The sequence below is a fragment of the Molossus molossus genome, unplaced genomic scaffold (assembly GCF_014108415.1).
Source record: "Molossus molossus isolate mMolMol1 unplaced genomic scaffold, mMolMol1.p scaffold_m16_p_6, whole genome shotgun sequence".
Taxonomy (NCBI): Eukaryota; Metazoa; Chordata; class Mammalia; order Chiroptera; family Molossidae; genus Molossus; species Molossus molossus.
The window spans coordinates 32,533,057-32,559,781 of NW_023425399.1; the positions used below are offsets into that span (position 1 = coordinate 32,533,057).

Consider the following 26,725-nt stretch of genomic DNA (forward strand, 5'->3'; position numbering starts at 1 on the left):
CAAGTCCAGACAGCGCCACGTTACAACCTGCGCCCTTGACAACGTTCTGCGAGCTCCTTCAACGATCAGAAGCTAGAAGGGACAGGACAGAGGTGGACACAGAGCGGAGTGACAACTACAGAGCTAAAGCCTGTTAGGGTGTTTCGTTGGGGCCCAGATGTCTAAGCAGCCTGGAGAGAATGCAAGAACTGGGCCAGAAAATGATGGATGATAATGTCTGGAAGAGGGAGATGGAAAAAAAAATTAGTGGTGTTGTTTTTTTAAACAGTCTTGGCTTAGAGAAATCAGCTCAATATATACAAAAAAGGAATAATCATCAGAGCAAAATGAGTTGATTTATGTACATAATTCATCACTTTCATTTTTGCTTTGGCCAGAGCAGAATTCTGTGTTCAGTTATAACAATGCCCAAACATTCTTCCATGGAGTCTTCCAAAAAAGAGAGCCCACATTTTCTTTTGTAACAAGCCCTCCTGGCTCTCTTACATGGCTCTTAAACTGTTATAATTATTTAATTGTTCTATTGGAAATCGTCTTTCCTATATCCTATATTTGGAAGTGAGCGAAACATAAAGGATGAATCTGTCCATCTATACTGTTTTGCACATGCGCGCATGTTCATGCATGTAAGAAGGACTTGCAAAGGAGCAAAGTCTGAACTGTGCAACCTTTTCAATAACCTGATTTACGAGTATATTCTATAAAGAGAAAAAGAGCCCGGCTGGTGTGGCTAGGTTGTTGAGCGTCGACCCATACACCAGGAGGTCGCTGGTTCAAGTTCCCAGTCAGGATACCTGCCCGGGTTGTGGGCCTGATCCCCAGTGGGGGGCATGCAGGAGGCAGTCAATTGATGTTCTCTCTCATTGATGTTTCTCTCTCTTCCTCTCCCTTCCTCTCTCTCTAAAGATCAATAAAGAAAAAAAAATTAAAGAAAAAGAGTCCACGTGGAGTTCGTATGAGCAGGCCCAGAGTATTGTGAGAAAGATGTAGGGGTGACTCTTAGTGAAACCACAATGCAGTGGATTTGGACGAGCAAAAGGTGCAGATATTTAATAAACAAATCCCATGTACCTCCCACCACCCATGCCCCAAACCATTGCCAAAAGATCTAAGCATGTAGTTTACCTTTGAAGACCTAGCAAGGGCACAGGAGCCAGAGCAGGGGTGAGAACAATACAGAGACTAGGAAGTCTCCTCCCCACTCCTGCCAAGAGAGCAGTCCTGTGATTTGGTGACAAAGTAACTTCATAGAAATGGGACCATGGTCTGCATACTTTTGAGAGGGGTTCCATATGGCAGATACATTAAGAGAAGACTGGATCATTTTTGCAAACTAGCACCCAGGCTGCTAAACTGCTTAGCTGCTGTTCCAAGGCCACTAATTGTCATTGAAAATTGGATACATTCCAAGAAGGAATTCTTTCTACAGGAATCCTTAAAGCTACTGAAAGAATGTGCAAGCAGTTTTGGTTTCTTCTCTTTGAAATGCTTAATGACATCTATTCATTTATTAGTTTTCTGATGCCTTTTAGTATACCAGTATACCAATTAATTCCTAAAGAAATGTGCTTTTTAATGTCTCTATTCAAACCCAATCAAAAAGTATAACAGAGATGGGGGGCTGTTAAATGGAAGTAAATAATCCCCAGTTAACAACTCTGTCAAACTTCCCTTCCACAATGTGAACAACATCTCCAAGGATAGGGTCAGGCACAGGCTTGTGATGTATCAAAATTATACATAATTATAGCAATGAATTCATTTAATCAATCAATTTCACCAGTAGTGCGCAGGGGTGGACAGGGCATAAAATTCCACACAGCTATCAATTGCTCTGATTACATCTGGCTGTCAGCCAGAAATCCCATGATCCATGTTAGTTAAATGCACATTAATCTGAATTTGGCAGTGTAATCAAGGACCTAACTGAACTGTGAAATTGAATTCTGCAGCAGAACATCATTTGACCATTTTATGCCAAGACTGGAAAAACAGGCCTGGTGGGGGGAGGGGGAGAAACAGAAGAAGGGGGAAAAAAATCCTGCTTCAGCATCTATTTGTCACTGCCGCCTTCTATACTGGTGACAGAGAGGCCCTGGTTGGATCATTCCAGATTGAGTGTGTGTGTGTGCGCATGTGCGCGCCCCCGCAAGATGGGGACTGCGGAATGTTCTGTGAAGGATGGAGGGTCGCCCTTTCCACTTTCCGCAGAGTGATGGGGCTGCAAGACAGCTGGTTCCGGCGCCTAGGTGTGATGCTCCAATACTCCTTTTCAGGCTACAATAAAGCAGAGACTGCTCATCTTCAAGATGAAAAAGCCAGACTGGGTGCTGCTTGCTCTGCATAAATCCAACGTGGGATAAAAGTGAATCATAGGCCTCTATTACCTGAGCAAGGAAAGGACATCTCCAATTGCCCTTGCTTGACTCAATGGGAAACGTAACAGGACCAGCCTTGGCTTTGGGGAAGAAAAAGAATTCTGGAGAGAATCAGTCACTGGCTTTCTCTGAAGGGGCATTTCAGAGCCTGGTAATGAGGGGAAGAGGACTTCATTAAAACACGTGACTCAAATGTGTGTTTACTCTCATCTGCCCCTCTGGTTATGCTCTGCAATTAAATTCTCCCTGCCACAGGCAGGAACGCTGCTGATGGGCAGCCCCTGCTGGACCTCAGGCGGGGCAGACAGCCTGGCCTGTGGCCAATGGGCTCATGTGTCTCCATCTTTCCAGCCTCTGCTTCTCGCTCTGCTCCGAGGTGGTCACTGTCATGACAGCTCCAGGCTGTCCCCTGGGTTGCTGGGTGGTAGGAAATTGTTCCAGCTCTAATTGTACCCTAATAAAATAGTAGCTGCCATCCCTGCTTGAGGCACAATGATGGCATGTGCCCAACCATGGTTAGTTTACTCCCAATGACTTCTTTTCACTTACAAAATTAAGTGGACCTATTATAGTCACTCTGGCTGGGTGACAAAGGGACACAACATACAACTTGAGCTCACATTCTGTTTCGGTAAAAGAGGGAAGCATGCATCATCACTGCCATGAGTCGTGGTCATGAGCAGGCCCTGGGGAGACCTGACGCTTCAAGGTGTCTCCTTAAGACAGTCACGCAGGCTGCTTGGGAAGTAAGTGAAATTCTGGATGGTCAGACAGCTGCTGGATTTCCAAACTGCATGTAGCAGAAAGTCATTCACCATATTTAGTGTCAATCTCCCCCATCATGACAGCGGATTCCTTAGGCATGTAGGAATCTACACCTTATGGCACAAAATCGAAAGAGTCGTGTCCTTCCCTACCCTGCAAAATATATGGCGAGCTCACACTGAGAATGTTTGGACACAAGGCTTATGACCACTACAAATAAGCACACCCTAGTAATTTGAAGAAATGAATAAATTTGTGATCAGTAGGCTCTTCCTCCACCTCTGAATCCGTTTACCCAATTAAGCCCCCAAGGTTGCTGCTCCAAATGCTAAGAATGCATCCTCTATTCAAGAGCAGATTACTCTGACCTGGGATCTATGGCCACCAGCAGCCACAGAAGCTGGAGATTCCGGGGACAAACCAAATGTGTAAGGCCAGGATACAATCATTTTGTTTTTAATTTGGTAATGGGAAAACCCATTTACAATGACCAAAATATACTTTCCTGTGAACCACAAGAACACGCATGGGAAAATTAGCCCATTCATATGCAAAAGATGCCCAAAGTCTCCATTAGAAAAACAGGTATTGCTCTGAGTCACCTCCTCAGACGTTTTATAAGCTTTAGTGAACATCCTACAGAAGCCTATATATAAAGGAAAAAAATCTAAAGACAATACCCATTATTATATTAAGCTTTTAAGCACTTCTTTCTCTCTCTCTCTCTCCCTCCTTCCTTCTCTCCTCCCCCCACTTACTGCACCTCAGACTTCTGGCGCAGAGAATCAGATATCACCAGCTCCATTTCATCACCCCAGGCTCCTACAGCAACTCCGGAAGGTTCAGCAGGGATCCTTAGTAGACAAGGAGCTGCACTTTTGTTCCTGGAGTTTTGGCTGCATCTGGGCCTGGCAAGTGCCACAAAGACGGATGAGCCATTAAATTATTGATGCAGGAACACTGAGCCCACAGGTCCAACTGCTTTTCCTTCCAGGGAAAGCAAAGTGATAGCAGAGCAGTGAGAAACCCTCACACCGGTGACTCCAGAGGAAAGTCTGGGGAATCACGCCACCGTTTCTCCTTTGCATCCTCTATCTTCACTCAGAACCCCGTATGTGCCATCCGTTTGTGACATCCTGGGCTGCAGCCCTGGCCACTTTGCTGCTGTAGGCAGAGGAGATGATGGGGGTCAAGTTGGGATGTTGGCTGGTAAGAACCATCATAACTATACACCTATGTTTTGATGGTTCTTGCTTTCATGTTGCTAAAATGTCTGTTCTCCCTTAGCATTGGCTTCCGTGGGAGGTATGAGGATTCATGTCCATGCTAGAGAGCAGAGCAAGCACTCAGGTGGCGGGACTGGGGTCCTGGGGCCAGCTCAGCCACCAAGGCTTCGCAGGGCCACGCTGGCCTGCTGTGACCTTCATCTCTAAAGTGAGTACACTAGTACTAATTAGCTGTGAGGGCAAAGTCAGACGGAACTTGTCCCCATACTTTGAAAAGATATAAAAGAGTATACAGACAGGATGTTTCTATGATTGGCGATAGCAGATATTAATGCCATATTTTCTAACTGGAACTATTCCTAGGAATAAGGGCTGTAACAATGAGCACCTGCCTTATCCTAACTCCTTTACATTTATTAATCTTTTTTAATTTTCAGGACAAGTTCAAAATAGATATTGAAACAACCCGCTTTACAGATGAAGAAACTGAGGCACAGACAAGATCACACAGCTAGTAAGTGCTCAAAACCCGGGCATCTGGATTGTCTTCTGTAAAATCGAGTGAGACCAACTCAGGGTGCATGAGCATGTGCAAGTCTCAGGGATCCCTACTCTTAATGCTTTCTTTGCAGCCCATGGTCCAGCTTTTACCCGCAAATCACAGCCTGGGTAACACTAAGGAATGTCTCTGAAGGTTCCACCTGACCAAGAACAGACCGAGTCAAGTGTGTCACCACCCATTCTTCACCAGCAGCGAGGGCTGCCGCAGTGTGTGCATCTGGGCCTCACGGCCTCACATCCATCTTTCTGCTCCTCGGGTTCTTCTGGGGAAATGGAAATATTCTGGATTATATCTAGACTTTGGAGTCAGATAAAACTAGTTTTGGATCCTGGCTCAGCCATTTGCTTTCAGAGCCTTGGCATGTCCATCACAATTTAGTCTCTGAGTCTCTGCTTCTTGGTGGTAAAGAGATGATCTTGAATCCTTCTAAAGCTGTCGTGTGGACTAAATGGGGTAATGTCATTAAGATGCTTAACACAGTGCTGGCACGGAGCGACCCTCAGCATCACATCACAGCCACCACCCACCCATGCACTGCACACAGAGATTGATGCATAAGGACTTTGCGCATCAAGCATTAGGCTCTTGGAGTTATTAACTTAACCCTCACACAACATGATAAGGCAGGGATGCTTTGTATCCCCATTTTATAGATAAAGTAGAGGCATAGTTAAGCAGTTTACCCACCCAGTTATAAGTGACAATATTAGGACTCAAACCGAGGGAGTTTATCTTAGAACCTACAGCCTTGACTGCCAAAAAGTCCTGGAGAAATAATAACCACAGAACAGTGACTCTCAACTGGGGCTGCTTTGCTCCCCCCCCCCCCTCGCCCCGCGCCCCTTATGACATTTGGCAGTGTCTGGAGACATTTTGGTTGTTACAAGTGAGAGAAAGGTGCTATCGACATTGTGGGTAGAGGCCAGGGATGTTGCTAAACATCCTACAATGCCCTGGACAGCCCACACAACAAAAGATTGTCAGGCTGAAATGTCCATAGTGTCAAGATCGAGAAATCCCGCTATGGCATGAGACAGGATGATGCAACCCAAGGGGACCTCATTGCTGCAGATGATAAAAGGAGCTTGTAAGGCTTGGCACCCACAGAAGCCATTCCTGTGCCACTGGGAATGTATCCAATGTCTGGTGAAGGGGCTGAGCCCAGAGAGCTGAGCCCAGCTCTCCTCCGAGCTGACGGGCCCAGCTGTGGTTGAGCCTCTCAAAGCTTCACAGGGCTGAGGAATGCCGGCGGCGCAGAGGGCACCGAGTGAACTGGCAGAATTGTGATTTTGTTGGAGGCTTCTCAGGGGTTGGAGCCAGAGCAAGGAAGGATGTGCTGAGCCAGACAAGACACTCCAGCCAGCAGCTGCCTGGTACCAGGAGAGCATCAGAATGAGCAAAACCAAATGCACAGCGACAATATCTCCAGCCATTTCCCCTCCACGTGAGGCAGACTTGTCTGCAAGGGAGGGTGGAAAACTGTTCTCTCTACACATCTGGCTGTTTTGATAGTTCTGTGGCATGAATACTGCTATGTGGATTTTGTTTGGCTTTATCTTTTCTTTTCTTTTTTTAATTCCTCGCCAAAGAATATAGTTATTTTATTGTTGACTCTATTACAGGTGTCCTCCATTCCCCCGCTTTGCCTCCCTCCACCCTGCTCCTGCCCCCCCCCCCAGGCCTACACTACATTATTGTCTGTATCTATGGGTTACACATATACATTTTGTTTTGTTTTTTAACTCTGTAGATTAACATTAGTATTTTTTTTTTTTTTTTTTAGTTTGGCCAAATGATGTAAAACTGGTATCACACACACACACACACACACACACACACACACACACTCATTTTTGCTTTATCTGGAGACCTACATGAGATTTGTGCTTTCTCCTGTTATTGGAGTTCTAAAGACACAGGCACCTAAGTCTTGTTAGAGACATATTCTATTTTTAATCCAGTAAATGTTATAATTACTAACATGGCTCCCACTTCCGACTCTCCCAAAACCTACTCGTGAATTTCTCACGGGTCTCTTGTGAAACATGGAACAGGCTGCTCCTTAGGAGTCCTGATTATAAGGGCTGAAAAAATCTTGGGGGAACTGTTCTATATTTTCTATATTTCTATTCTATATTCTATATTTTTGTCTGAGCCACAGTAGTTTCTGGCATTGTTTCTGGGTTGACAAAACCAGATTTCAGGGTAGGTCTCCTCTGCCTTATATTTGAAAGTCTGCAGGAAGAGGGAGCTGGTGAGGACTGAGCAAATTATCCCCTGCTCCCTCCTTTCCCCCCTCTCCATCCTCTTCCCATGTCTCCACCTAGCCTACAGTTCTGGTAGCCATGGGCCCTCTCATGGGTTTGACTGGCAAATGCAATTAAACCCCTGAAATAAGATATGCCCATATAATGGGGAAAATATTGGACTTAGGAGAAACACCAGACCCGGATTCTTGTCCTTGTTTAGCAGCCAACAAACTATGAAACCTTGTGTGCCATGTGACTTTATGGACCGGTTTCCTTCCTGTGAAATGACTGGCCAGGGTTGCTGGTGGGTATAATAAACCCCACTGCCTTAGGTATTGGGCTAATAGGAAAAAGGGATGAAGTGGGTTGAGCAGGGCATGTCCCTTCTAGTGGGGCAGCCTTGACCTCCAGCCAATCTGTTTCCAGTGCTGCGAGAAAACGTGAGCCCAGAGATACCAGACTACCCCCCCCCCAAGAGAAAACTGCAACCCAGAAGCTGGGATTTCTAAGTGAAATAAATATCCTGAGGTTCCAGATGCTGGAAATTAGTGTTGGGTAGGCTGGATATGCCAATGGGCCAGCTCCACGGCCCAAAGGTTACAGAGTCTGGACAAAATATTCTCTATGACAATGACATAGAACAGCTCCCTAACACAAGTGTTCAAATGCACCATACACATAAAGTAATATTTGACCCAAATTAGCCAAAGTAATCCTGAGAAAGAAGAACAAAGCTGGAGGTATTACATTTGCTGATTTCAAACCGTATTACAAAGTAAGAGTAATCAAAGCAGTATCATACTGGCATAAAGATAGACACATGGATCAGTGGCATAGAACAGAGAGCCCAGAAATATGTTCAATTAATTTATGACAAAGGAGCCAAAAATATACAATGGGGAAAGGATAGTCTCTTCAGTAAATAGTGCTGAGAAAACTGAATAGCCATGTGTAAACAAATAAAACTGAACCCTTATCTTTAAAAAAATAAAAATGTTTTATTAATTTTTTTTAAAGGGAGAGAGAGAAACATTGATGTGAGAGAGAAACATGGATCAGCTGCCTCCTGTACACCCCCGACTGGGGATCAAGCCTGCAACCTTGGCATGTGCCCTGACCAGGAATAGAACTGGGACCTCTCAGCCCATGGGACGACGCTCAATTCAGTGAGACACACTGGCCGGGCTGTAGCCTTATCTTACAACATATACAAAGTCAACTCAAAATGGTTTAAAGACTTGTATGTAAGACCTGCAATCATAAAGCTCCTAGAAGAAAACATAGGGGAAAAGCTTTCAACATGGGTTGTGACAAAAACTTTCTGGATTTAGCACCAAGAGAAAAGGTAACAAAAGCAAAAATAAACAAGTGCAACTAAATTAAACTAAAAAACTATTGCTCTGCAGAGGAAGCCATCAACAAAATAAAAAGGCAACCTATGGAATAGGAAAAAAATATTTGTAAACCACTTATCTGATAAGGAGTTAATATCCAAAATATTCAAGGAACTCATACAATTAAATAGCAAAAACAAAAACAAACAAAAAAAGAAAATCCACAAATAACCTAGTTAAAAAATGGGCGAAGAATTGGAATAGACTTTTTTTTTTTTTAAAGAAGACATACAAATGGCCAACAGATACATAGAAAGGTGTGCAACATCACTGATCATCAGGAAAATGTAAATCAAAATCACGATGAAATATCACCTTTCAGTGGTTAGGAAAGCTAGTGTCAAATAGATGAGAGATAACAAATGCTGGTGAGGATGTGGAGAAAAAGAACACTTGAACACTGTTGATGGGAATGTAAACTGGTACAGCCCACTGTGGAAAATAGCATGGAGGTTTTTCAAGAAATTAAAAATAAAACTACCATCTGATCCAGCACTCCCACTCTGGATATATATCCAAAGGAAACAAATCATTATCTGGAAGAGATAGCTATCTCTCATGGCTATTGCATTATTAACAACAGTCAAGGTATGGAAACAAGCTATGTGTCTGTCAACAGATGAATGGGTCAGTGAAATGTGGATCAAGAAAATATATACACAGTGGAATTATTCAGCCTTAAAAGAGGAAATTCTGCCATTTGCAATAACATGAAAGTACCAGATGGGCATTATGATAAGTGAAGTAAGCCAGACAGAGGAAAAATAGTACTCTCTGGTATCACTTATATGTGTAATCTTAAAAAAAAAAAAAAAAAAAAGTAGAACTCATCAAAACAGAGAGTAGAAAGTAGTTGTCAGGGATGAGGGTGGGAAGAGAAGTTGGTAAAAGGTACAAACTTTTAGTTATAAGATGAATAAAATCTGAGTACCTAATGTATAACATGGTGACTATAGTTTTGATTAAACTGTACTGTATAATTGAAATCTCCTGAGAGTAGAATTTATCCTCACCCGAGGACTTTTTTTTCTCTTTTCTTTTGCATTTATTTTCAGATAGAGCTGGAGGAAGAGAGGGAGGAAGAGAGAGAGAGAGAGGAACATAAGAGAGACACATCGAGTGATTGCCACCCACATGACCCCAACTGGAGCCGAGGTACCTGCCCTTGGTGGGAACCGAACCCAGGACTCTCTGGTCCTCAAGCCAATGCTCTATCCGCTGAGCCAAACTGGCCAGGGCTAAGAGAGTGGAGTTTAAATGTTCTCACCCTGTCCAATAAAAGTAAATATGTGAGGTGATGGATGTCTTAATTACTCGGAGGAGAATTATTTCTCAACGTTTACATATATCAAATCATCGTGTTGTAAATTTTAAATATCTTACAATTTTGTCAATTATACTTAAATAAAGCTGAAAAGAAAGTCACATTCTTTATTGCTACATAAAGTAAATACTGATATTCAAAACCTAAGCATGTTACTAGATACACCTATGGAACGAGTCAATTCTCTTATTCCCCTCTAGTACTATGAAGGGGTCCCTCAGGTGAGTGATATGTACAGGGCTTCACGTAGCTTTTGTCTGTTGGTCAATTAGACAATCCTCTTGCCGACAACTACCCTGGTAAGAACATAAGAAGTAAAGGCAGTCATGATACCCTGACCATGGGAGTTCAAATAATTAACACAGTAAGATGAAAAGCATTCTCAAATTTAAATTTTAACTGGAGGCATATATTCAGGTCTTTGTTTTTCATTTTATGTACTGGGAATGAAAATGAGAGGTTTGTTTTCTAAAGTATGGCTTAAGTCACTCCCAGCATGTCCCTAAATGACTTTAACACGTAAGGTTGGGATTATGAGAAATAGTAAGCAAAGAAAAATATTGACTATCTACAGTCAATAAGCAGGCAAATGCAGGCAGGCCTGCTTCCCAGAGTTTGCTGCACAGCCCATCAGGCTGCTGAAGAGACAGCACTTGGTATAAACCATCACACTATTAGAAGTCATGTCCCTCTCACCTAGGATGAAATCTCTGTGTTGTCCACAGCCCATCACCAAATGCTCCATCTTCACTTTGCTATACAGGTGAGGTAGCGAAAACATTTCTGTTACCATGGGAAAATAAACCACTGGCACACTCTCCACAGTATTTTGCCAAGTCTGTACTTTCAGGTTCAATAACTTCTCCAACAGTGCTCCCCAGACTGAGATATCATCACCAAACTTCAAAGCAAATTTGCAGCAGCTAACATTATCATTATTATTTTTTAACCAAGAGAGGAGTTACAACAAAACAAAATAAGAAGCACATGAAAAATGTCCAGCAACCAGCTTCCAGCTACCATCCCCAAATTTCATACAAACAAAAAATGACATTTCAAGACAATAGCAGAAAGAACATGCTCTCAAAATGAACTGTCCCTTAAGTAGAATAAAATGAACTTAGTTAAACACTTACCACATTATCCTGATGTTTTCCCCTTTTCATCAAAACCACATAAACTTTGCCAGAATGCAGGAACAACTGTATTATTCCATCTAACGCTTTACAATCGTACACTCCGTAACAAAGAATTATGATAAATATGATGTGCTCACATTATACTAAGTTCTCTTTCAAATAAACAGGATTTTTTTGCCTTTTAACTAGAAACCCCATAGGAGATTCCCCAAAGACTTTTACTTTAATGAATAAATGTGTCTTGCCCTACATTTTCTGCTCTTGGGGCTCAGGGTTGAAAATCAGACAGAATTTCCATAGGGATTCTCACTTAAAAGGCAACCCAGCACTTTAGAATCTGACAGTGTAAGAAGGGGGTGCTAGCACCACCTTTGTGGAGGGCCGTGCCCACTAGAGACAGGGAGGCAGGGAGGCGGTGAACGTTACCTTTGCAATGCACATTGTGGGCTCGGACAAGCGAGGGTAGGTGTAGGAGTTGTAGGAGTGTCCTTGGGGGTGGGTTTTAAAAGCACTTGCTCCGAAGGGCATCATCGGTTCCTGGAGCCCCGACCCTGACCTGGACCTCTGCCGCATGGCGGGCTGAGGGCTCGTCTGGTTCAGGTAGGACGACTTTGGCCTCCTGTCGTAGTCATCCAGGCCGGGTCCCCACTCACTTTCGCTGTACACCAGACTCTCCTTGGAGCAGCCGCCGGGCCCTGCAGTTCGGGAAGGCGTGAACTGGAACGGGTAGTCCAGCGGGGAGCTGCTCGAGGCCCTCTGGTACTCCCACCTGAGGTCGCTGTACTCGCTCGGCTTGCTCAGGGAGTCCAAGTGTGCGTGATAATTGACAGGGAATCTGGCGATATCGGCTTTCAAAGGCTTCATGTCAGAATAGTAGGCTTCCCCGTGTTTCATTTTCATTATGTGCCCATTTTGCTTGGCTGCATGGCTGCCTTTATAAAACGGATCCAGATCTTCTCCATAGAGGCTCTTGTCTCGGTACTTCTCGGTGGCGTAGTCCGCAGTGGTGTCGGACTCGCTGGAGTACTGGGAGAAGGTGAGGAAGCCGTTCTCTTCCCGGTGGCCCGGGCCGTGGCCGGAGGCTCCCTGGTCCGGCGTGGGCGGGCTCTCTTTCCTTAGGGAGTTGGAGCGAGTCACAGAGATGTTGTCGAAATCCTCCAGAAGGCCGTTGATGGAGGATTCCTTGCAGGGTTTATTTCCTCTAACGATTGTCTGGGAATAATAAAGGGAATACTGTTTAAAGAAAACATTTCAGGCTTTCAAATTGATGGAGGAATCTCACACCCACCCCATCCAATTTAAATCAGAAGAAAACAGACCCCAGGAACATTTCATAGAACTGATTCACACACATTCACACACACACACACACACACGCACACGCACACGCACACTCACACACACACTCCTGTTGATTGACTTCAGTGGTGAAATAAATAAAATATTTAAACAATAATCTCAAATTGCAAAATGTCCCTTACTTATCTCAATAGATCAATTAAACATCAAAAAGCCATTTGGAAGACTATTGAGGCTATCATTATCTTATTTACCTGTTCACTGGAAATCGCTTCCCTTAAATAATCAACCCTAACCATCTAACAATAAGCTGATGATTATAATTTTAATAGTCTATAACTGTTTGGTCATAAAAGGCGTATTTATTATGTTTTCTCATTCATTTTCCAGATTATTTCTAAACCCAGTCAGCATTGTTACTTAAAGAGTAACATACTGAGAAATAATTGCACTTTGTTTTTGTTTTTTTCATGGGAGACACATGATAATTGAAGTTATCAGATTTTCTAGAAGAGAAAGGAGCTTTCTGAACTGTAAATAGGGAGCAGCATGATAGTTCTTGTGTGATTTAATTCATAATCAAGTGTGTTCTTATTAAATATATGATTGTAATGCTTGTTATGGCCGCATTTTTGTGTATAATCACCACTAAATTTTGGGGGCTTGGTAATGATGCAGGTGTACCTGAATCTTGGTGACAAATTGCCAAGCCCAAATGTTCCCTTAATGAACTGAAACAGCACTGGAATACCAGGAACAGAAGGAAAGCACAAACCACTTACAAAGCCAGTCAGCTAGCTGCACCTTGATGATGACAAGGTTTGCAGCAAAATATGATGGGGGTGGATAAAAGAACACAGAACAAAGTGTTGTGACTTCAGACGTCCAGGAGTTTAAGAGAAAAATGTCTTTGAGCAAGCAGCAAGGAGTTAGTACAATAGAAAGAAGATTTCAAACTGGAAGAAAAGTCAAAGTCATCCTGGCAAATGTTTTTCTAGATCAGTGCTTATAAAACTATCCATAGTGAAAGACAGGGTTTTGTGCCATCCCCCCAAATTAGCCCTGGACTAATACTTTCAGTCTCTACCCTTTTCTCTTGAATAAACTTTTAATTTTGGAATAGTTTTAGATTAACAGAGTAGTTGCAAGGATAATAGAGTTCTCATACATCCATCACCCAGTTTTCCCATCACTAACATCTTGCATTACTATGAACTAAATTCCGCAATTGATACAGATTTCATTCATTTTTTTCCCTAGTGTTCCAGGGTCCCATCCAGTATACCTCATTACATTTATTTGTCATGTCTTCTTTGGTCTGTGACAGTTTCTCAGACTTTCCTTGTTCTTGATACCTTGACAGTTTTAAGGAGTACTGGTCAGGTATTTTGCAGAATGTGCCTCAGTTGAGTGTATCTGATGCTTTTCTCGTGGTTAAATCAGGGTTATTGGTTTTAGGGAGGAAGACCACAGAATAATGTACCAAATTCATCACATCATATCAAGGGTACACACTACAACATGGCTTATCACTGATGATGTTGACCGTGATCACCTGGCTAATGTCTGCCAAATTTCCACACTGTGAAGTTACACTACCCCCACCCTTTCCATATTGCACTCTTTGGAAGTAAGACAGGGAGTGCAGCCCATCCTCAAGGGAAGAGGTGCCAAGCCTTATCTCCTTAGAAGGGTATTTGGAATTCTTCTGCACAGGCGACTTGTCTATTCTCCCCGCTTGTAGTAGTCAATCATTTATTTGTATCAGTATGGGTGGAATCATGGGTGTTTGTCTTATACTTTGGGTTATAATCCATTGCCACATTATTTGTTTTGTTGCCGAAATTATTCCAGCTTTTACTAAGAGTTCTTTCAGGCCGGCTGCTTTGTCCCTTTGACAAGCCCCCATCATTTTATTTTTTCATTATTTTCTGACACTATAAGATGCTCCAGGTTTTTTTGGATTGTCCCTGTTTTGCCCTAAAGTCAGCCATTTTCCCAAGGAGCCCTGGTTTCTGTTATTGGAGAATGGTACTAGGAACTAGAATCTGGGTGCTGGGTATGCTCATTGCTACTGGGGTGTCATGGTTTCCTGGCCCTCTCCTGAACAGAACGAAAAAATATGTATGTATATACTTACCATTTATATGTACACATGTATCATTATACCTGCCCATCTGTCTATATTAAGCTGCACATGAATTTATACTATTGCCTCTGAACCTAATCTAGAACCACAGGGTTCATTCTAGCTTTCCCCCTTACTTATCTGTAATCCCCTCCGCCCCGTGACAGTGAAAAGCCTGATGTCACCATCTGTTATTCATACTTAGTCAATCCCAGCACACACATGCAGCCGTTTCAGAGTATTAATCCACACCAGCAAGGGAAACAACTTTGCCAACTAGAGCACAGTGCTCATGTACAGATCTTTTTGACTTTACTCTTACAGTTTCCACTCAATATACTGTTTTCCAAGTCTTTTTTCCCACACCCCCTTCAATGAGGTTATGTCAGATATGTGTAATAGATTGTTTTGTCACAGTCTGCATTCCATCTTGGGATCCGCTGATCCTCAATCCAGGAGGTTGACTTAAAAAATTTTTATTCATTAGTGTACTCTTTGTGCTGGAAAATCCTATTGACAAATGTGAAGGAGCATGTATTTACCATTACAGTGCCGTACAAATTAGTTCCCCTGCTCACCCAAATCTCCTGAGCTTCCCTTATTCAGACACTACATTCTCCCCAAACCCAGGTATCACTGATCTATTTTTTTGCATTCCTGTACTTTTGCCTTTTCCAGAATATCATATGAATGAAATCACACAGTCTGGATGGAGCCTTTCGGTCAGGCTTCTTTCACTTAGCACAATTCATCCTGGTTGTTCTATGAATGAACAGTACATTTTTTCCTGATTTCTGTTTATCACTGAATAGCATTCCAGTATATGATATGTTGTGATTGTATGAGGGAGGGTACAAATCAATTGACTGATTGCCAAAGTAGTGATGTTCTGTTGGAGCCCCGCACCCCAGAGAGAGAACCGTAAACATATATATTCTTGGATCTTTCCTCAGAGCACTAATGTTGATGTCCCCCCCAGCAGATGAATATGGAGAAATAATACCTGTGAACAGGGACGGGTGAGCTGCACAGGAAGAGGAAATGATAAAATGGACATCTTCTAATACATTAAGTATGAATGCTAATAATTCACCCTCAAAAATATCATGTCTATTTGAGCAGCTTCTTATTGCATTTCAGGTGGGTTTTACCTGTTTACAACTTCTCTTCCAATTTGCTCGGGGTGCTCTTCAAACCTTCTTAGACATGTGTACTGTTACTCTCTTTGGATTTAAACTGTTGGTCTCTTCAATATTATTTACAGAAAGTTTTAAGAAAATAGCAATCGCTTGTTTATATCAGAGTATATCAATTAAATGTCTTTTTAGCCAGAATTCTGCATAGCATTACCCTCTGCATATTTCTACTCTCTCTCTCAAAGAAAATGTGATAAGAAATTCATGGTCCCCTACAAGTAGCTTTCTGGTTGACTGATGTGCCACATGAATAATAACTGGTTTTTATGTCTAGGTTTTTAAGTACCTTTTGAATTATCAGACCTACTTGGGAAAATCTTTTAGCAAAAATATTATCCAGACTTTCTCTGAACTTGCCAAATAATAGATGACTATATTAGAATTTTTCATATTCAATATTATCTTTGGGTCTATATCCTAGGAAAAAAATTACTTCTCTAAGTGCTACCTATCTTAATATTTCAACAAGTCTTTTCTGTCTGTCCTCACCCTTTCCATCTCTGAATACATGAAATATTCAGCTCTGGGACCACAAAATCATTTTCAGGATCTAAATGTTGGAAGGAATCTCCTTTTACAGAGCAAAACTGACTTAGTGTTGACTTTGCCGACTGGTATGTCGCTGAGGCTTTGGGACTGAAACCCAAGTCCTCTTTCTCCCAGTCTAGCCTTCTTTCCAAGGTATTCTTCAGATTTGTTTGAGCTAAACAAAACAGCACCAGTTGGCAATGCAAAGGTTTGATATGTGATATCACAAGCTGTCAAAAATGGGTCACTGAAGAGCATATTTCTATTATGTACTCTATACTTAGCAATGAGTTGAATTTACTGAGTATGGATACTTCTAGGTTCTGGTCTCAATTTCAGCTAAACTTGCTATGTGATTCATTTTATTCTTTTATTTCCCATTTTCCAGTTTGTAAAATGGGTAACTTCTCTTGAGATTTAGGGGCACTCTTCATCCCCCAGGAATTGTAGAGGCTGATGGGGGTAGGGATGACAAACTTTTTTTTAGGAGTTATATTTATTTTTATTACAAACATTCTAATAGTATTTTAAAACATACTAATGCCCTCAATAAATACAGATGTCTGGCAGACATAAATCAGTAAATATAAATAAATTAAGAATATTTAATAAGCCCTGGCGGTTAAAGCACCGGCCTGCGGTCCAGAGAGACCGGGGTTCGGTTCCCGCTAAGGGCATGTACCTTGGTTGCAGTTTGTCCCCGGCCCTGGTTGGTCATGCGGGTGGCAGCCACTCGATGTGTCCCTTTCACGTCGATGTTTCTCTCTCTCTTCCTCTTTCTCCCGCCCACTCTACCTGAACAAAAAATTGAAAAATGTCCTCAAGTGAGGATAAAAAAAAAAAAGAATATTTAATAAGAATGAAGGCAAGTTAAAACATAAAAATTATAAAGAAAAGATAAGAGGAAAAAAACTAAAAATCTTGGAAAGTTTTCAGGAAGAGAATTATCATCTAGTTCCAGAAGGAAACAATAGTAGTAATTGGATGGTGGGAAGAAATGAGGTAATTACCAGCTCAACACTCATTGAGTGATTGAGACGATGACAGAGATGATCAGAATGTGTTGAGATGCCACCATCTTCGGGGTTCTGAGGGTAATTGTGATTAGGAAGAAAGGGTTCCCCATTCATATCAAATTAGCATCTGAATCACTTTTCCTTTGGAATTTATATACAGAAAATCTGCTTGTTCATCTTCAGAAAGTGAATAAATGGCTATGATGAGGCTGGACTATTATTACTATTAGGACACAGATATTGAGAAGAAAAAAAATCCTTTCCTATGTGATTCCTTTGAGAGCAGAGCATTATTGAATACTTTTGAAACTGCTGGGTCCTTTAAATCTCTCTACTTTCCCACTGAAACCCTTTCCATTTCCTTAATTAGTTGAATGGGCAGACTTGAAACTAACTTTGTTTCTAGGAATACTGAGAGAAAGGGATTTACATGCCAAAAAGGGGCATCTATCTATCTATCTATCTATCTATCTATCTATCTATCTATCTATCTATCTATCATCTATCTCCACAGACAGCTACAATAGATATCTAGAATATCTGTATGTCTATATCCATCCTATCTACACTATCTGTAAATTTTTTTTTTTATCCTCACCCGAGCACATTTTTGAATTTATCTTCAGATAGAGCAAGAGGGAGAAAGGGAGGAAGAGAGAGAAAAATATTGATGTAAGAGAGACACACCGACCGGCTGCCACTCACACGACCCCAACCAGGGTGGGGGACAAACTGCAACCGAGGTACGTGCCCTTACCAGGAACCAAACTCGGGCGGGACTCTCTGGTCCAAGGGCTGACGCTCTAACGGCTGAGCCAAACCAGCCAGGGCTGTAAATATATTTAATTGACTAAGTCATAATGTAAAGGTCTGTTTGGGAGAGCCTTTTCTCATTAATTATGTAATAAATGTCTTACTCAGGATATTGAAAATCAAACCATCATAAACAGCTATTTTATAATTTTTGGCCCCCAAATATTTTCATTCATATTTCTGTAAGAGATTAGAGGGTTCCTGTTTCAGCATATGCATTAATTAGTGGCCTCAGAGGTGGGGAATCTGCTCTTCTGTGCACTCTTCATTGCGTATCCAGAGAAGTACGCTCAGTTCACATGCAAAATTATAGCGGTCAACTCAATAAATAGAATTCTCTATTTGTTAACATGGAAATAGAAATATTAGCATTGTTATGAGCTAAATGATATTTAGAAGAAAAAATAGTCTATCCACTGGGTAAAGAACATTTTAAAAAACAGTGTAATATTTTTCTGCTTGTTTTGAATCTTAGGCTCACAGCAATATGATATTAGGAAGTTACTTAACATTTTAAAGACTCAGTTTCTTAATCCATAAAATGGTGAGAATAAATCCTTATCTCATAGGGTTAATTTGATGATTCAGTGAAATACTTTGTGTGAAAAGTAGGTATGATTCTTGGCATACAATAAGTATAATAAATGGTAGTTATTTAACAATTTTTATGGATAAAGTGTACTTTTAAATTAGGCTGATAATAATTTAGGTAAAAAATAAAATTCCAACCAACAGATATAAAAAATAAATCTCAGCTTCACATGTAGAAAGTAAAAGGAAAATTGGTGTAGAAGACTTTAAAAATGACTATTAGTAACTTTAGACACAAATGTCTTGAATTGAAACAGATGTACCTCAAATTAATTACAACTGTTATATGTATTCAATACTACTCATCAGATCTAAAAAATGCAATGCATTCAAATCATGATCAACACCATTGTTCTCTTTTAAAACACACAGTGTCTGAGTCGCAAAAACTAAGTTACATTCTGAATATTTAAATGGAAATATATGTATGGAAAAGAAAGGTTAATAGAAATACAGTAAAATATTGAAATTAGTCTTCTCTAAGTGGAAAGATTAAGGATGATTGATATTTTACACGAATTCTTTTCAAACTCGAATGTGCAAACAAATCCCCTGAGATTCTGTTAAAGGGAGATTCTAATTCAACAGGAGTGAGGAGGGGCGGAGATTCCGGATCTGGAGTGAGCTCCCAGGCGATGACCCTGCTGGGCTGGTGCTGTTTCCTCAGTGGGGTTGTTACATTTTCCAGCTTCTCTATAATCAGGATTACTTTCATAATAAAAATGTTAGACCGAGATATGCTTTTCCAGTACAGTAGGATTTTGCATTTTATATATGGAGAGTTTAGTGTTAAATATGTTTTTTATATATATAAATATATAGATATAGTGTTAAATATATAGATATGTATTATGTTAAATTTATATTATGTTATAGTTGACTGTTGGGAGCTACACTGTTCCATATTTTCCCATTCCCTATGAAGGTATAATATTCATTAGGTTTAACCAAAACGAAGACTGCAACATGTCACCATTGTGGACCACCTGCTGCTGCGTCATCATGATCTTGCTGTGAAGCTCTGAGCCTTAGCGCTAGTCACGAATAAAACCCGAGCACCACAGAACTGAAGGTGTGGTGCACACATTGAAAAGAAGAAAATTCCATCTATTGTAAAAAAAAAAAAAAAAAAAAAAATCGAAGAAACCAAAGTATAGGGTACCTGAGTCATGGTTCTTCTTGAATCTCCTCTTCAGCATTTGAAAATGTTTCCTAATGGTATCAACTCTTAAGAAAGCACATACGTTCTCTCATTTGGTGAAAACTATTAAATCAGTGTTAAGAAGAAGGGGCTTGCATAATGTAAATATTTATTACAAATTAATTGTTGACACTCCCCACTCACCGAACGTTTTAAAAGAAGGGTATAATAGCCTTATTTAATCAGGAAGACCGGTGGACCCAGAACCGAGGCAATAGTTGTTTCTCTGACATGGGCTTCGCTTTAAGGAATCCTAAGCCGCAGACGGTATTAACGAAATCTACACATGCAGAATTTTACAACACGATTTAACCGGGCTTAAAAAAATGTCAGAGCCACTATTTATTACTGTCAGTATCTGATGCTCATTAAAGCAAGATCGTGCCGTTTTATAGAGATCAATAATATAATAACTGCAAGAGTATCAGTGAATTTCATGCTGCGGAACAACCAGGCATTAAGAAAATCAATGTAACGCAATCTGTTTGAGTCTGACGCCGGTTCGCATTGTCTGCCATTGCGCCTGGCCTGGCTCTGCGTCCGCTCTGGCTCCGGTGACAGCGGCCATATTTCATGGTGCTCCTTCCTCAGGCTGTCGGCTGGTGATAAGCTATAATGGATCTGCCCGTAAGAACAGCTGTCTCCCCTTGTTCCCGGGGAAGCGATGACAAAGTGCCTCTGCTCTCCCCGACTGTATTAACCTTGACAATAATGAAGTGTGTAATTAACGGCTTTGCCCTAATAAGACCTCACATTTATTTTTCAAAAACAATGTCTTCCACCCTCCTCAAGAAGGTGTTTCATTTTGTCTTTCTGGGTAAACACTTCTCAGGAGGTCAATAAGCTAAATAGTCCCATGACTGGAGACAAACCAGGACGCTCTCACAAAGTATCTACTTTTAAGCAATTTATCTAAATTCCTGCCCTGTTTGCAGGGAACCGATTCCCGTTTTTATGAAAGCATGAGGCTAGAAACAGCTGGGTACATAATCACAACAAACAAACACACCTGACATACTCGGATGGTACACGAGAGAGAAAGAGAGAGAGGAAGGAAGGAAGGAAGGAAGGAAGGAAGGAAGGAAGGAAGGAAGGAAGGAAGGAAGGAAGGAAGAGGAAAAAGACTAATTTGTGGTTGGCTTTTCTAACACCAGAGAACTCAGATCTTCTATTTTCTTTCAGGTTTCTACATACACAATTTTTTTTTTTTTTTTTTTTTGGTAACCATAGTGGTGAGGCTAATTGGGCGAGTAATTGAGAATCACGTATTCCAGGAAAATAGGAGAATTAGGACAGGATGTCTCAGAGTGGAGGTGGTGGTGAGAGTTTTCAATCAAGATCCCTTGAAGTAAATGACAAAATAATCTTAATTACATGGAATCCAAAGAAACCAGTCCCTCTACTAACTAAAAACATTACGTTCTACACAAATTACAAGAAAGTAGAGTGTGTTTAAAAAAAGGTTTTGTAAATTTTGTAGAAATCCAGATTTCCTCATTAAGTTAATTGGAACATGTTCTACTGTTTACCACTTTCTCTGCCTCTTAAAGCCCAGAGAAGCCAACACATGTAGTGACCAGTTCCATTCACCGACAATCCCGGAAGGTGACTTTCTGTTTATTGTTAAGTGGGCAAAGCAAATGTGGACAGTCAGAGCCCTGGCTCTTGCTGCTTGGAATGTGAGGCAGCCAGGCTGAAGTCAACTCAAGTCGATTGGACCAAAGTGTGTTATGTTTGTGTTTAAAGTCGATTTGACTAGGAGTGCTGTGGCTGGGAATTTATCTATTTGGTTGCTGTTTCCCAGTCCGTTGTCCAGAGAGCAACGAGGTCTGTGGAAGTATCTCTGTTCATTTAGTCAAACAAAAAATCATTTCCAAGTGCAGGGAGAAATCTGAGATAAACGAGACATGAGTCCATAATATATGTCTTAACTTGGGAAGCAGATACAAGCATTTGACATTGTTCTTTAAGCTTCCCAAGCGCGACATTCATGAGTCTCAGCCTGGGTTCCTCAAAAGCAGAGCCAAGACAAAGGCCTGCATGTGAGTGGTGTATTTGGGAAAGTGAGGTCAAGGAGCAGAGGAGGGTGAACCAGGAAGGAGGGAAGCGTGTTCATGGGCGAATTATCAAGATGGTTATCTGTGGACAAGTGGGCTCGGTTCTCGTGAAGAGCTGTGCAGACTGAGGCTCAGAACTGACCACTTGAGGGAGTGAAGATGGAAGGATTCATCAGCCTGCTCCCATCTCTTGCCTCAGAATGGCTGAGGGGACTCCCACATGTGCCCCAGAAGGTGGCAGTAAAGAAACTGTCCTGTCCGAAAGCGGAGGTAAGGGTGTGCCTGAGGTGAGTAGCTGTTGCCTCAGCAGTGGCTGGAGTAAAAAGACTGACACATGAGGTGACCAATTCACCTTTTCCATATATATATATATATATATTTCACAATGAAAATATTAAAATGAAATAAAACAGAGCCCCCTTCTTTTCCCCACTGGGCATTCTTAATCAATACACAGATCTGCTAGGTGACCACCAAAGGTATGCGTGACCCCCACTCCCCAAAATGCAAACCTCTTGCTGCAAAGCTGTCCCAGCCAGGAGCCACATTTCCCAGCACTCTTTGCATCTATATGGACCATGGGACCAATTCTCACTCATGGCATATGAGCAGGTTATGATATGTATTCCAGGAAAAAGTCACAAAGAAATCCCTTTTCTTCTCTCTATTCTCCCATCTGCCAGCTGGATGGACAAGATCTAGCAGGATCCTCTAAGTGCCAGGGGACGCGAGAGCCATGCAATGAAATCTGCATTGCTGGATGACCATGTGGAATGCCACACTCGGGCTGGGAAAATCCACATTGGATCTTCAGTGATTGAGAAATAAACTCTTCTTTTGTTGAGCTTATTTACTGAGATGTAAGGGTTAATATGTTGTAACAGCTAGAATTACCTTAACAAATATATCATAATAATAATGATTATAGTGAGTCCAGAATTAGAAATCAGACCGGGAATAATAGAGAGTAAGCAGGGGCAGACTATCTTGGCATTCCCACAAAGTATGCCCAGGGTAACTGCCCATCACTGGCATTGGCCATGGAGCCCAGGACATCCACGCCAGCTCCTGGGATACCAAGGGAGCAATTTGAGTTATGAACCAGACATGCACTGATAATGTGCTGGTAGAAAAGGTGTTACTGATCACCTACAACCCGAGACAGAGCACTGAGAGCTGTGAATGGAACTGCTTATCTGAGCTTGATTTGAGGGTATCAGTAAGAGTAGACCATGTATGAACAAATGTTTCTACTTTTCCATATTTCAGGATGAGATATAAACTCATGCAGGGAGTAAAGGAAGGCACATTCATTAAAATGTATCACGTAGGGGCCAATCAATGCAGTTTGATATTAGTCTCTGTGATAATTGCACAATTATCCCCCTTCCCATGCAATGTGACTTTGTAGGTTTTTGTATTGGAAGTGGCGGGGAATCTATGTCCCCACCCTTGAACCTGGGATGGCCACACGTCTTGCATAGACAAAAGGAGGCAGAAGTGACATTATACCAATTCTTAGTCTGGGCTGCAAGAAGGCTTGCTAGCTGCCACCTTCTCTGCCCCCTGCCTTTCCCAGATGAACAAGCTTGGGTCAGCCAGCTGCAGGATCTGAGACGAGTCAGGGCTGCTGAGGCCATCCAAGTCAGCAGCCCCATTTCATCTATGCGCCCCTTTCCTCCACACAGGCTAGAGCAGGGAGATGCAGAAGAAAGGAGGCATAGAAGCTAGGACCTGGGCTCATTTGCACCAGGGTGCATGAACCTGCCTACCAGAGGGGAAAGGCTTGCGTGCCTGGGGGTGGGGAATGCAAGCCTTGATGTGAGTAGAGAACGGGACATTTTATGAGTGGAAACTCACCAGAGATGAGTCCTGGGTGGCAGGCTTCTCCTGAATTGTGCTAATCATTAAGCCCTCCATCTGCTCTTGCCCATAAAGGATGAGTCACATGAAATATCAGCAGGGGTATGGCCAAGGCTTATCTCGGAGTTGGTTTTAGATTTTTTATGGCTAAAGTGATTTTAAATTGTCACAGCCTTATGTTTAGAATTTTGGTTCTATTTACAGTCTATATAAATGGGCATTTTAGTAATTATGCAAAGTTTCCCATCATCACTTAAGATTCTTCATTTAGCCATTAGGTATATGGTTGCTTTAGTGAATTTCAGTTGTTTGTGAGGTAAGGCATCTGTCCTTTTCGACTCTAAGTTTTTTTATTCTATATTTTAGAAGTCTTTACAAATTGAGATGTTTTAATATATCAAAAAATTTTTAAATGTTGCTACTAAAAATGTAAGATTAAATGTGGTTTGCAATATATATATATATTTAATTTCTTTATCTTTATTGTTGAGAGTATTACAGATGTTCTCCTCCTTTTCCCCATTGTCCTCCTCCAACTGGTTCCCCCCCTAACCCAGGTCTTCACCACCCTATTGTCTGTGTCCATGGGCTATGCATATTTACATATAAGTTCTTTGGTTAATCTCCCCACCTCTGAGATTTGTCAGTCTGTCCCATGTTTCCATGTCTCTGGTTCTATTTTATTTTTCAGTTTATTTTGTACACTAGATTCCACTTATAAGTGAGATAATGTGATATTTGTCTTTCTTTGACTGGCTTATTTTGCTTAGCATAATACTCTTCAGGTCCCTCCATGCTGTATCAAAGGTGAAGGGATCTTTCTTTTTTTACAGCTGCACAGTATTCTATTTCTACTGGACAGCATTGATCTAGAGAGAGGATTTACCAACTATGACCTGTGGGCCAAAGCCAGCCAGTTTTTGTAAATATGTTTTTATCAGAGCACAGCCTCGTCCGTCTGTCTGTTTATGAAGAATGAACGGCTGTGTTCGCACCACCACTGGCTGAGTTGAGTGGCTGAGACAGACCCTGTGGCCCCAAAGCATGAAATATTTGCTATAAGGACCTTTTCAGAAAAGGTTTGCCGACTATTGATCTACAGTGTCACCAGCCATACAGGTTTTATTTGGTGGGGAAAAGTGTCCTTGTATTTGATTTATGGGCTGTGTGAAAAAGGAAGAAAGCCTCCTAGTAGGTTGGGTGTGCAGTTTCAGTGGGGTGTGGTCACTTGGCTACAAAGGACCCCTGAGTTCATTTACAATTGGTGGTTCTGTGGCAGAAGGGGACACAAAATTCAGGTCTCCCCACTTCTAAGGCAATCTGGTTTGTAGGCCAAGTCCGTCCCGTAGAATAAGAAACTGTATCCTGGTCTCAAAGGAATTTTCAAGCGAGAGCAGAGAAGCAAATTCATGGAGGTCTTGCTGGGTGGGGAGCTCACCTGAGGCATCACGTATGTGATGGGCATAGGATCTGAGCTTTAAATAAAACGACTGCCACCATTCCATGAATTAGTTTAAAAGATCTTCTAGTCACTACCATTGACCTAAACATGGCTGTGTGCCAAGACAATTAGATGCGTTTGTCCATTTGGTCCTCACAACATGACTCTGAGATGAAGGGCATTTTTCCACAGAAGAGGGAAATGAGGCTCAGAGAGGCCAAGTAACCTGTCAGTGTCACGCAGCTGATAGAGAAGAGTTTGAAAGCAAGCCCTACTCTTAACTATTATAAATACTGCCTCTCTCTGTCTGAAATCACAGCATCATCAACTTAACCTCCCACGGTGTGTGGAAAAGACAGCAAAAGCGTGCAAGAATAAGCCCCACCCACTTTGTGATACAATGAAAGGAATGTAAGCATCCACCATGGCAAGGTGATAAACACTATTTCCAGAAATAAAACTATCTTAAGGAAAGATGTGTAAGCCCGGCCGGTGAGGCTCAGTGGTTGAGCATGGCCCATGTACCAAGAGGTCACCATTTGATTCCCGGTCAGGGCACATGCCCAGGTTGTGGGCCAGATCCCCAGTTGGGGGCAGGCAGGAGGCGGCCAATTGATGTTCTCTCTCATCGATGTTTCTATCTCTCTCTCCCTCTCCCTTCCTCTCTCTCTCAAAATAGAAAAACAAAACAAAAAGTCCTAAAGAAACATTAAAAAAAAAGAAAGGATGTTTAAAACTCAGGATTATGGGAACTGGGATAAAACAAGTTGTTGGCTCTTGGGAACTATTAGCCTTGACAACAACTTCAAAATTCTGTCACTGTAACAAAAGAAACATCTTGTTACATCGCATTGGCTGGAGTTTCTGACATTTAAAATTTTAGGAACAAAATGCGTGGTCTACACATTAATTGTCACCTCCCCCTGTAAAAATAACAGAATAAAAAGTTCTTGAAATATTGATAATATGCAATGCTAAATTTAAAGAAGGCAAATAATCTACATTCTCTTGTAGACTATATAAAGAAGCACAAGGTACATTTATTTTAAATTTGGTCAACAAAATTTTACCTTGAGTGTCAGAAACTTAAATTTGTTTTTCAACCTGACATTTTCAGCAACCTTAACAAGCATGAAAATGATCTCTCTGAGGCATAATAAATGCTAAACATTTGGTTAATCTAGAAATAAAACTGCTAGGCAGTTCAATAACATTTTAAAGTATAAGTTGGTACTATAATTATGTACTTAATAGTTCAGGAATGTACTGGTCTTAGATGTCAAGAAACATTATGCCCCTGTGGGGAAAAGCTGGGCTCCAACTCTTCCAACCGCTTCAGAAACATGAGACTTCGAAGCCCATTAGATACTAAGGTCAGCTTTACCAAACATTCTTATTAGTTATTCATTTCACTTTAGTGATCAAAGTTAGAATAATGATGAACTCCAGGCCTAGGTGCTCATTGGGAAGTTTCTGAGTGATGAAAATGTTCTATGTCTTGATCTGGGTAGTGGTCACGTGAATATACACATGTAAAAATTCTGCAAACTGTATA

The 26,725-nt window shown here is 41.5% G+C and overlaps 1 protein-coding gene across 1 annotated transcript in view; it reads right to left on the reverse strand.

Annotated features, from left to right (window-relative positions):
- Window positions 1–26,725, reverse strand: part of PAK5 (p21 (RAC1) activated kinase 5) — a 285,370-nt gene that overhangs the window by 27,537 nt on the left and 231,108 nt on the right. Inside the window, exon 4 of the mRNA XM_036244816.1 lies at window positions 11,464–12,249. Coding sequence (XP_036100709.1) covers window positions 11,464–12,249 — 786 coding nt within the window. The remainder of the gene's footprint in view (window positions 1–11,463; window positions 12,250–26,725) is intronic.